General features: G+C 41.2%; 2 protein-coding genes across 5 annotated transcripts in view; both read left to right on the forward strand.

The window, feature by feature from the left end:
- The window catches only part of LOC105484869 (complement component 4 binding protein alpha), a 40356-nt gene extending 32842 nt beyond the window's left edge, over positions 1-7514 (forward strand). For all 3 annotated transcript variants that reach the window (XM_011746941.3, XM_011746940.3, XM_011746942.3), the window contains exons 10-12: positions 3744-3914; positions 6484-6659; positions 7212-7514. In XM_011746941.3, coding sequence (XP_011745243.2) covers positions 3744-3914; positions 6484-6659; positions 7212-7385 — 521 coding nt within the window. In that variant the 3' untranslated portion in view covers positions 7386-7514. The remainder of the gene's footprint in view (positions 1-3743; positions 3915-6483; positions 6660-7211) is intronic.
- Positions 7515-11903: 4389 nt separating this feature from the next.
- LOC105484870 (zona pellucida sperm-binding protein 3 receptor-like) overlaps positions 11904-12833 on the forward strand; it is a 38751-nt gene continuing 37821 nt past the window's right edge. Inside the window, exon 1 of one of the 2 annotated variants that reach the window (XM_011746947.3) lies at positions 11904-12038. In XM_011746947.3, coding sequence (XP_011745249.1) covers positions 11980-12038 — 59 coding nt within the window. In that variant the 5' untranslated portion in view covers positions 11904-11979. The remainder of the gene's footprint in view (positions 12039-12833) is intronic. The other variant, XM_011746944.3, reaches the window with a different exon arrangement.

Consider the following 12833-nt stretch of genomic DNA (forward strand, 5'->3'; position numbering starts at 1 on the left):
ACACAGCCTCAGGAGGTCCTGATGACTGTGGCCAAGGTGGTAGGGGTACAGCTTGCTTTAATACATTTTAGGGAGACATAATACATGTAAGATTTACACTGGTTTGATCTGGAAGGGTGGGAGAACTCAAAGTGGTGTCGGGGAAGGGGGAGTGGGGCTGGGCTTCTGGATCATAGGTAGATTTTCTGATTGGCAATTGGTTGAATTATTACCAGAAGAAAGGAATATCTGGTTTATGATAAGAGGTTGTGGAGATTTGTTTTGTTTTGCTTTGTTTTGTTTTGAGACAGAGTTTCACCCTGTTGCCTAGACTGGAGTGCAGTGATGCAATCTCAGCTCATGGCAACCTCCACCTCCTGGGTTCAAGAGATTCTTCTGCCTCAGCCTCCTGAGTAGCTGGGATTACAGGCACATGCCACTGTGCCCAGCTAATTTTTGTATTTTTAGTAGAGACAGGGTTTCACCATGTTGGCCAGGAGTTATTGAACTCCTGACCTGAAGTGATCTGCCCACCTCAGCCTCCTGAAGTGCTGGGGTTACAGGCATGAACCACCGTGCTGAGCCATAAATGTTTCTTATTAGATTTAAGATCTGTGTTGATGTTAATGTTGGATGGGTATAATGGGGAATGTCCAACCCTCTCTTCCATCATGGCCTGAACAAGATGTTCAGGTTAACTCTGGAATGCTCTTGGCCAAGAGGAGGGGTCCATTCAGATGGTTGGGGGACCTTAGAATTTTATTTTTGGTTTACAATACCAAAAATATTTGTGAACCATGCTCAGAGTTTTCCCCATCCGGACAGTTGGTTATATTGGATAACTGCTACAGCCACAACTGTGAGCTAAAGAAGAGGCACTCCTGCCACAGTGGCTGGGCACAGGTAGGAATTGGGCTTTCTATTTGTGCAGCTTGCCTGTGCCAGCTTGTCCTGCCCATGCTCAATCCCAGATGCTCTACTTCCATCTTATAATGAATGGTTGCCTGCTTAACCTTATAACCTGATGGGTCTGACAGACTTGGCTCATGATGGGTGATTCTGGCTGCATGTTCACTTGATGACACACTGTCGGGAGCTTTCTCTATCAGGACGTGGTAACATGCCAAGAGTTATATTTCAGAAAGCATACAGTCCTCTACTGCAGTGCATGGCCTTGCTTCACGATCTCAATGTTCTATGGTGTAAATGTCCTGTTGATGTTTGCATCTTTTCCTACTACAACCACCTTCAATACACTAGGCTCTGCTGGGTCCTAAGGCTCAAGCAACAGGGTAATTTCACTGCAGACTAGACCTGCTGTTGAGCACTTTCCTACCATGGGCCCCACTCAAACCTGGCAATCATTTGTCCCCCCTAGCCTATGGGTTGGAGCACCATCCTCAAGTATGAATTACGCTGCCTCTAGAATCTGAAAAGTCCTATTTAGGTGCTGTACTACATTCTTCAGAGTGGGATGTGCAATTTGCAATAATTTGACTTTAGTTTGGATGGGATATCTTAGTGTTCCCTGAACCTTGGACCTCTGAAAATTTTATTGATGTTGCAAACACCTGACTCTATTTTTTGTTTTATTTTTTACTTTGGAGCATCATCATGCTAATACCTCTTGCTTATCTGGGGGAATTAACATGATGCCATTGATATATCGGATCAATGTCATGTTCTGTGGATATCCAGATGGTCAAGATATATTCAGACTCTATTATGACATGGGCAGGAGGGTTATCATAGCCCAAAAACAAACCTGCAAATGTACACTCTTGACACCTTCCATGTATATGCAAACTGTTTCTGCTAGGAAAGGAAAGAAGGGTCTTTGCTGAATCAGTGACCTCATTTACTTGAACTCACATTAATCTGCCCTAGCAAAGATACCACATCTGGTACAATGGCTGCAATAGGAACTAAGATGTGTGGTTTTTTTTTTTTTCAGTGGTATACTGTAGTTCTTCAGAATCCTTCTAATTTTTATAGTAGACAGATAAGAATTTAATGGAAATATAATAGGGATTACCACTCCAATGTCTTTAGCTATTTGAGCGGCACTAATTTTCATGTTCCTCTCTCACCCCGGGAGATATTGTGGTAGTGTTTTTTTTCTTTAAATTTACTTTATTTGCCTTGGGGAGAGGGTGAAATGGGTGGGTGGTATCAATTGCTTTCACTTGGTCTTCCTGCATAAGATGGCTCTTACCCCACAGGTCAAGAACCCAATATAGGGGCTGGGCCAACTACCAATTTTGTCTATTCTGACTATACTTTCAAGGATAATGTAAATGACCACAAACTGAACTAAATAGGAGAGCTATGATGGTTCTAGGTATCAATGTCAACTCAAGCCCTATGTGTAATAATTTTTGAATTATTGTACCTCTTTTATCAGTGCACAGTGACCTACATAAATAAACATAGGTCCTCTTGGAGGACTGGCAGATTCATTACTGTGCGAACCTTCCAAGATTTTATAGCATCTTCACTCCTGGCAACTGGCTTCATCTTCAATTAATGATTACCAGGCTGGAAAACTGTCCTAGGTTCATATGTTGGGCAAAGGATTGTGACTTTTTATTGGGCCAAATGCCTTGGTCCCTTGATCATCCATCCTTAATTTCTTTTGATGGTACAAATAAAGTGTATATTGTTGTTGGCTGCTCATCTGTTTTCACCCCTAAGAATGCTATGATTTAATCTTCATAACTCTCAGGCACCCCTGGTTGCCTCTCTGACCTTGCAATTCATTATAATGGTTGCATTTATTTAGCTTCTGAGGCATATGAGCAGCTCTCTGACTACTATGGCTATCAGTGAACCTTTTTCATTAATGACCTTTTTTGTCATCAGTTCCAGCATTTGATGTTGGTTCTCCTCTTTTCAGGGAGTTCCTTATAGCTTTGGTAAATATTGTTCCCTCTAGGACTTCCCTTGTGGCATAACTACCCGGTGCATTTTTCACTGTACACAAATGTCCACTCCAGCATGTTAACTTCCCTGAGTCATTTAATCCCTTCTTATACCATCCCAGCATTTCAGTCTGATTTATTGTGGGCCATCACCTTTTCCATGCTTCTAGGAGCATCTTATTATAGTACTTATAACTGTCATAGTCCACTGGTATAGTACTTTGTCCAACATTCCTGCTGCTCTGCTTTTTTTTTTTTTTTAATTTTCTCATGCAGTGTTTGTAGACCTGATAGTATTCCCTTTCAGAGAGGTGCTCTGCACCTGCCATGTCCTCTTGACTATTTCAATGTTCAAGTCACCATTTTCATTTATCCTATGAGCTCTTTTCTATAACGTTTTAAAACACAGGATTTTCTGCCGGGGCATGGATGGACAGTATCGACTGGGAAGCAATGACTCAGAGATGGTGGATGATATAAAATCCTTACAGTTTCTCACGGATGCACATCTCTGCATTTAGCCTGAAAGTGACTAAGTGTACTATGAGTATGATATGACCTAAGGCTGCATGCCAAAATGGTTCCTAAACAATGGAAAGCTGAGTGAACTTGTCAATAAGATGAAGGAAAACCTAAGGGCTATAACTCAAGTCTTTCTATGGTTGCTCAGTCTGAGGCGTACAGGAGGGCAGCACAAATGTCTGGGTTTGGCTACATGCTCTTATGGGCAGCGAGGATGGAAGGACAGAATGATGCCTCCTACAAACTACACATAGTCTGCAATGTGCTACTTGATACACTTTACAAGCTAACGCTCTCTCACTTTTCTGTCTCTCCCTCAAGATTGCAATTTTCCTCCTAAAATTGCCCATGGGCATTATAAACAAGCTAGTGTATACAGTTTTTTCAAAGAAGAGATTATATATGAATGTGATAAAGGCTACGTTCTGGTTGGACAGGCGACACTCTCCTGCAGTAATTCACGCTGGTCAGCTCCAGCCCCTCGATGTAAAGGTAACTCCAGCTTGCTTTTCAGCTCAATGTAAAGGTAACTCCAGCTTGCTTTTCAGCTCAAGACTAAGTGGGTGGACCTGTCCTGAGAGCACTGAGAGCTAAATTTCTTCCCTGTCAGAGGCAGCATGAAGACATTTGATTTGATTTATATTAAATAACCAATATATGCAAATGGTACCCAATGCAAAAATACATAGGGCATACACAAGCATTAATCTCCTCCATTTCTTTCTCCCAATCACAAAATTCAGCCTTCTTGAGGCAGCCCATACCTGGTTTCTTGTATATTTCCAGAAATATTCTAAAAGCATCACATTTTATCTTAGTGTACCTGTGTCCTGTGGCAAACTTTCCATGGAAACTTGCTCTAGTATGAATATAGGCTCCACTGAGTGAATTATAAACATCGTGAGTGACAGTTATTTCCATTAGAGTCTCGTGCAGGGCAGGCACCACCTGCTATGATATAGATGGTGTGTGTTGGTGGGAGGGGCCAGGGAGGGTGAAGGGGAACTCGTAGTTTGCAGCAATTGTGGGGACAGGAGGAGTTGAGATCAGGTCTGATCTTTACATGCATAGAAGTTTGCTGTCAACATGCATGACTTTGCTGTCAAAAACTTCAATATTTATTTGCCACCATTTTCTCTTTTGTACACAGGAGAATAATAGGCAAGAAGGAAATTTTTTTTATTATACTTTAAGTTCTGGATTACATGTACAGAACATGCAGTTTTGTTACATAGGTACACATATACCCTGGTGGTTTGCTGCACCCATCAACCCGTCACCTACATTAGGTATTTCTCCTAATGTTATCTCTCCCCTAGCCCCCACCCCCCAACAGGCCCCAGCGTGTGATGTTCTCCTCCTTGTGTCCATGTGTTCTCATTGTTCAACTCCCACTTATGAATGAGAACTTGCAATGTTTGGTTTTCTGATCTTGTGATAGCTTGCTAAGAATGATGGTTTCCAGCTTCATCTATGTCCCTGCAAAGGACATGAACTCATCCTTTTTAAGGCTGTGTAGTATTCCACGGTGTATATGTGCCACAGTTTCTTAGTCCAGTCTACCATTGATGGACATTTGGGTTGGTTCCAAGTCTTTGCTATTGTGAATAATGCTGCAGTAAGCATATGTGTGCATGTTTCTTTATCATAGAATGATTTCTAATCCTTTGGGTGTATGCCCGGTAGTGGGATTGCTGGGTCAAATGGTATTTCTAGTTATAGATCCTTGAGGAATTGCCACACCTGTCTTCCATCATCGTTGAACTAATTTACACTCCACCAACAGTGTAAAAGCATTTCTATTTTTCCACAACCTCTCCAGCATCTGTTGTTTCCTGACTTTTTAATGATCACCCTTCTAACTGGCGTGAGATGGCATTTCATTGTGGTTTTGGTTTGCATTTCTCTAATGACCAGTGATGATGAGTATTTTTTCATATGTCTGTTGGCTGCATAAATGTCTGCAAGAAGGAAATTTTTATACATAGAATCTTGCAGCAATCAAGACTGTGAGTGAGAGTTACCTTGTTGGGATTCTGGGGTCACATACCTTCTTTTGGAAATATCCTGTCGTGGAAACAATAGATGCTGGAGAGGATGTGGAGAAATAGGAACACTTTACACCGTTGGTGGGAGTGTAAATTAGTTCAACCATTGTGGAAGACAGTGTGGCAATTCCTCAAGGATCTAGAACTAAAATACCATTTGACCCAGCACTCCCATTACTGGGTATATACTCAAAGGATTATTAATCATTCTACTATAATGACACATGCACATGTATGTTTACTGCAGCACTATTCACAATAACAAAGACTTGGGACCAATCCAAATGCGCATCAATGATAGACTGAATAAAGAAAATATGGCACATATACACCATGGAATACTATGCAGCCATAAAAAAGAATGAGTTTATGTCCTTTGCAGGGACATGGATGAAGCTGGAAACCATTATTATCAGCAAACTAACACAGGAACAGAAACCAAACACCACATATTCTCACTCATAAATGGGAGTTGAACAGTGAGAACACACAGACACAGGGAGGGAAACATCACACACTAGGGCCTGTCAGGGGGTGGGGCGCAAGGGGAGGGATAGCATTAGGAGAAATACCTAATGTAGATGACGGGTTGATGGGTGCAGTAAACCACCATGGCACATGTATACCTATGTAACAAACCTGCAGATTCTGCACATGTATCCCAGAACTTAAAGTATAATAAAAAAAGAAATATGCTGTCATATTATATGAAAATGTTACCATCTTGAGCAAGTGTCTTAACATATCTCAACTGTCTCTTAGATAAAATAGGAATAGTAACAGTGCTCATTTCATAGGGCTGCCAGGAGACTTAAATGATAGCAACATAAAGGGCTTAGCAGAAGTCTGATAGGTAGTCATACTCAATAAAATGCTAATATGATTGCTTTCAAATGAAGAGAAAGATAGAGCAATTAGCAGAACTAGATACAGTTCATTCTTATTATCTGAGACTGTTGTCATGTCCTTCTTCATAGATTTACAGATTTCTTAAAAATATGCTTCCGTTACAGCTCTGTGTCTGAAACCAGAATTAGTGAATGGAAGGTTGTCTGTGGATAAGAATCAGTATGTTGAGCCTGAAAATGTCACCGTCCAATGTGATTCTGGCTATGGTATCGTTGGTCCCAAAAGCATCACTTGCTCTGAGAACAGAACCTGGTACCCAGAGGTGCCCAGGTGTGAGTGGGTAAGTGGCACAATTCAAGGAAGGTCTGCGCTGTCAACCCCTAAAAATGGTGGCATCCCCTAGAGCTCTGTACCACTCAACAATGGTGAAATCTGACTTGTCAGGATTCATTTCTGACTCACTCCCACTCAAAGAAACTCTTTTTGACTTGAAGCATTCTGGTAAGTTAGGGGTGGCAAGTTCTCCTGTTCTCACTTGAGAACAGCAAAAACTGAGCTCTTACAGAGCAGGGTTTCATAGACCCGGTACTACCGATTCCTAACTTAACGTTTGCTAAGCTATATAATATATTGTTGTTCCATTTCTGGATGGTCAGCAAAAACAGCCTCTGTTACCATGGGGGCCTTCTGGACAGCTGTCTCAAAACAGATCCATGTTCCCCTGGGGAAGACTGTGGTGGGACCCAAGTGACTTCTTGTTTTCCCAGCCTCAACCACCAGTCTGAGGTTGGTCTTGGTTCAATCCTGTAGTCCTTTCACTGTCAGGATCCACTCTCCTTCATGATTAGGAGAGAAGCTTCTCAATCTCACCCACCACTTATATCTCTTTTAGGAGACCCCTGAAGGCTGTGAACAAGTGCTCGCAGGCAAAAGACTCATGCAGTGTCTTCCAAACCCAGAGGATGTGAAAATGGCCCTGGAGGTGTATAAGCTGTCTCTGGAAATTGAACAACTGGAACTACAGAGAGACAGGGCAAGACAATCCACTTTGGATAAAGAACTATAATTTTTCTCAAAAGAAGGAGGAAAAGGTGCCTTGCTGGCTTGCCTCTTGCAAATCAATACAGATCAGTTTAGCAAATCTACTGTCAATTTGGCAGTGATATTCATCATAATAAATATCTAGAAATGATAATTTGCTAAAGTTTGGTGCTTTGAGATTGTGAAATTATTAATCATCCTGTGTGTGGCTTATATTTTTGCTTTTCAAGACACAAAGCACAATTTTTTTCTCAATTAAAAATGTACATTATAAAAAACTATTTTGTCTTTGTGGTCATTTAGGACTCTGTGAAATAAGCGTCCTTAAAAATCCATAATATAAAGTTAATACATTTGTTTTACTGTTTGGGCCACAAAAAATAGGTACTTGGATTTTTTGTTTGTTTGTTTGTTTGTTTTTTGAGATGGAGTCTCACTCTGTTGCTCAGGCTGGAGTGCAGTGATCTTGGCTCACTGCAACCTCCACCTCCCAGGTTCACGTAATTCTCCTTCCTCAGCCTCCTGAGTAGCTGGGATTACAGGTGCGTACCACCATGCCTGGCTAATTTTTGTATTTTTAGTGGAGACGGGGTTTCACCACTTTGGCCAGGCTGGTCTTGAACTCCTGACCTCAAGTGACCTGCCCGCTTCGGCCTCCCAAAGTGCTGGGATTACAGGTGTGAGCCACCATGCCTGGCCATACTTGGGTTCTCATCCTGGACAGACTGCCTTTACTCCACAGTTTCATGTGTGCACTGTACTCACGTCCTCCCTGGTGAAGTTAAATGTCAACACACCCCCAAAGCCTCATCCATTCTCCCCCTCTGGGGGAGTCACGCTTTCCCCTGAGCCCCTGTGCATGTTGTCTCTTTCACTCATGCCGCATCTCCACTACTGCCTTCCATGAAGGAAGTTTACTTTTATGTCTGAACTCCTCATTCCAACCCCAGAGAAGGAACTTTGACAGACAGATGAAGATCAAGCCCGCATGTCAGCCCTCTGCATATTCTCAAGTCTTCTATCTGATTTGGTCACCACTTTCCTTAATATTAAATTAAAACAGATTGAGCAACTGCCTCACACAGGAAGAGATACCCCATATCAAACTTCCTTATATCTCTGGATACTCTAGAAGCTTTTATTCCTTTAAGTCATCACTTATTCTGACTCTTGCTTCCTGTGCAGTCTCTTTCTCACTCTTATCCCAGCTCCTCTGGCTGTCTTTTCTCTCCCTGCACACAGAAATCTGGCCTTTTGAACACTGTCCTTTTTGGCTTAATTTTCCCAAAGTTCTGTGAAGGAAATGGCATTATGGCAGGCTTTCACTGAACTTTAGACGTAACAGAGGAGGTGGAGCTGTTGGAGAAACCCACTGCTATAGTTTGAATGTTTGTCCCCTCCAAACTCGCGTTGAAAGTAAATCCCTAGTGTGGAACTATTGAAAGGCGGGGTTTTTAAGAGGTGGCTGGTTCATGAGGGTTCTGTCCTGATGAATGGATTAAACCATTCATAGATGAATATTTCATGTGCTAATGAGAAGAATGTGTTTCCGCAGCTGTTATCACAGAAGTGGGACTGGTGGCTTTATAAGAAGAGGAAGAGATACCTGAGTTAGTATGCTCAGTCCCCTTGCCATGTAATGCCCTGTGCCACCTTGGGACCCTGCAGAGTCCCCACCAAGAAGGCCTTCACCAGATGCCGAGCCGTGGACTTGGATTTCCCAGCCTTGAGAATTGTAAAAAATACTTCTTTTTGTTTACAAATTGCCCAGTTTCAGATGTTCTGTTATAAGCAACAGAAAATAGATTAAGACACCCACTTAGCATCAAACATATCTATCTATGATCTTAAAAGCCATTACCTATGAAGCTACTAGGAATTTCTTGGTTTAATGTTTATTTTTGAATTTCTCCTGATCCAAGAATTTGTGAGCAACTAGTTTCCCTGAAAGGTGGTTCCAGAAAACACTGTGAGTGAGTGGGCAGTAAGATGGGGAAGAGAAGAAAACCCATGAGGGAACATTGTTGAGGGGGTTATTTCATTGCCAACTGGGACTCAATCATGCTAGAATCATCTGAGAGCATGTCGAATCCAACTCTGAGTTGTCTTCCTCAGGATGAAGACCTGGGTATTTTTCTGCCTATTCTCTTCTCTCACCGGTGAAGTTTTGCCCCAGTAGCAATGGCTTCCAGACCCAAGGGATCTACACTGTAGGCTGGCTAAGCAGGCTCCAAGGTTGGGGATTACCATTACGCAGAAAGACATGGGTAACCAATGGCACCTATGAGACCATTTGCAGTAATCTCTAGAGTAGGTCAAGGGCATATGGCCAGGGTACAGATGGTCTCTTCTACAATTGCCTTTTCTGTATGGTCCTATCTGTTGACTAAGAACTATGGCATCGGCCAGTCTCTATTGGCTTACAGAAATATCACTAACTTTTTTGTATTAATGCTGAATCTTGCAACTTTACTGAATTTATTTATCAATTCTAACAGTTGTTTGATGGAGTCTTCATGTTTTTCTAAATATAAGATAATGTCATCTACAAACAGGGACATTTTGACTTCTTCCTTTCCAATCTGAATGTTTTTTCTTCCCCTTTTGCTTGTCTAATTGCTTAGACTAGGATTTCCAGTACTATGTTGAATAGAAGTGGTGAAACTTGGCATCTTTGTTTTGTTCTAGATCTTAGAAGAAAGGCTTTCAACTTTTCCCCATTCAGTATGGTATTAGGTATGGGTTTGTGACTTATGGCAAAAAACAAAAAAGTTTTTAGGTACTTGGTGTAATTTTGATTTCTAAAAATTTGTTGTGACTTTTGTATGTTATGGCCTAACATAGAGTCTATCCTGGAGAATATTTCATGTGGTAATGAGAAAATGTGTTTCTGCAGCTGTTAGATGACATGTTCTGTAAATATCAATTTGTTCCATTTGGTATAGTGTGTAGTTTAACTCCAAAGTTTGTTTGTTGATTTACTGTCTGGATTATCTGTTTATTGCTGAAAGTGGCGTGGGTGTTTTGTCTTTGAGCTTGCTGAATCTTTTTTTTTTTTTTCTGTCACTCAGGCTAGAGTGCAGTGGTACAACCATAGGTCACAGTAACCTTGAACCCTGGAGCTTAAATGACTCTCCCATCTCAGCCTCCTGAGGAGCTAGGACTACAGGCATGCACTACAATGGCTGGCTTTTTTTTAAGAGACAAGGAGTCTTATTATATTCCCCAGGCTGGTCTCAAACTCCTGGTCTCAAGCAATACTCTTGCCTTGGCCTCCCAAAGTGCTGGGATTATAGGCATAAGGCACTGTGTTAGGGCCCAGGCTTGCTGATTCTTTCCTTTGTTTGATCAGGTCTGCTGATGAAGTTTTCTGTTGAGTTTTTCAGTTCAGTTATTGCATTATTTATTTCTAGAATTTCGATTTGGTTTTTAAAAGTTGTTCCTAGGCTGGGCATGTTGGCTCATGCCTGTAATCCCAGTGCTTTGAGAGGCCAAAGGGAGAGGATCGCTTGAGCCCAGGTGTTTGAGACCAGCCTGAGCAATATAGGGAGACCCTGTCTCCACAAAAAATTTAAAAATTAGCCAGGCATTCTGGCATGTGCCTGTAGCAGTCACTTGGGAGACTGAGGCTGAAGGATCACTTGAGACCAGAAATTCGAGATGGCATTGAGCTATGATCATACTACTGCCCTCCAAGTTGGGTGAAAAAGTGAGACCCCCATCTCTAAAAAACAGACATCAAATAAAAATTGTTCTTATTTCTTTGTCAGATTTCTTATTTTGTTTCTAGATTGTTTTATAAATTGTATTTAATTTTCTATTCATTTTTTTGTGATTCCCTGAACTTTTAAAAGAGGGTTATTATTAATTATTTGTCAGACAGTTCACAGATCTTTAATTCTTCAGGGTCTATTACCAGAGCTTTGTTGGTTTTTTTCCCTGATTTTTTTTCAATCCTGTGTCTTTACATTGATGCCTGTGCATTCGAAGAAATGGCCACCTCTTCCAACTTTTGCAGGTGTTCTTTGGTGGTGTTAGACTTTTATTACTTAACATTAGAACTTTATTTGCTGGCCTGTAGTTGCTTCCCATTCTGGGAAGGATTTATATTGAGCACCAGAACTTAAACACTTCCCTGGAACTAAATCACTGCCCTTTCATTGTTTCCCAGTCTGGGGAAGACTTATTGTGAGTACCAGAACTTATAGCTTGCACAGGAACTTAAACACAGACTTGCAGTGGTTTCCAGGTCTGGGGAAGACTTAAGAGAGCACCAGAATTTCATCACTGACTTTTCAGTTGCTTCCAGGTCAGGGGAAAGTTCCATGTAAGCATCCGGGCTGTGTGGGAAATCTGACCAGGGACTCAGGCCTTGCCATGGGTTGTATCCCATGAAGCACTATGGCACTGTCCAGTCTCCTTCGTGTGATGCCCAGCTGATTTATATGCAGAGTAGCCACCAAGATCCACATGCTAGTTCCTGTGATAAGCACCCCTTCCCCCCACTTGTCTTCAATTCACCCCGGGTGGTTCAGCCCTCCTGGCATTCCCAGTGCTTCCTGTGGGACAGGACTGCAGTGGGCTTCCCATGAAAATTCCCAGACCAGTGGGAAGGTAGAATGTCCACTTCCAGTTCCCTCCTCCCACCTTGGAAACTGTGGGTCCAGGGAAGTTCTCCGTGAGTGGTGGTTATGCCAGCTTAGGGGAGAGGGTGGCACAGTCTAAAATGGCCATTTTACCAGTTGTGGTTTTGTTGTAGGAGCTTTCTCCTCTTCTCTCTCAGATTCTGGTGAATTCAAGGTGGTGTTCTTGTCTTTGAATAATTGCAAGTTGTACTTTTGTGGGGACAAGTGGTGCTGAGGATCTTCTGTTCCACCAACTGTAAATGAACTAATTTCATAAATAAAATTAAAATTTCCACTATCCAGAAAGTCACCTTCCACACCATTTTATGAGTGGATAAGATGGGTAATTATGTATGCTTATATTTTCATGTTATTAACATGCTTAAACAAAGAGTTATCCACCCCAAGTCTCAGTCTTTAAGAGTACAGAAGAAACAGTTGAGGTTTTTAAATACTAGCCCTTTGCCCTTTATTTTTCCTTTCTTACCATTCTTTACTAATATAAAGGAGTAGTGTTGACTTATTTTCACATAGATTTAAATTATCCTTCTATTCTTTAATTTATCCTTTCATTTAAATCCCTCTAAAAATTATTTAAAATAAATACATATATATATTCTAACAAATATTAAAACAATAAAGGTAAGTATAGAGAGCTTACTTCCATTATATTATCCATTTTTCTCTTTCCATTTTAAATTTAAATTTCACATTTAAGATTTTAACTTTGTGCATAATTCTATAAATTGTAAACCATGTTAGAAATGCATCTATTTCTTGACCTATCAACTTTATTTATTTTTAAAATTAAGATATATTCATGTTTAACAAATTAGCATATTATCTGG

This window comes from Macaca nemestrina, chromosome 1 (assembly GCF_043159975.1).
Source record: "Macaca nemestrina isolate mMacNem1 chromosome 1, mMacNem.hap1, whole genome shotgun sequence".
Lineage (NCBI taxonomy): Eukaryota > Metazoa > Chordata > Mammalia > Primates > Cercopithecidae > Macaca > Macaca nemestrina.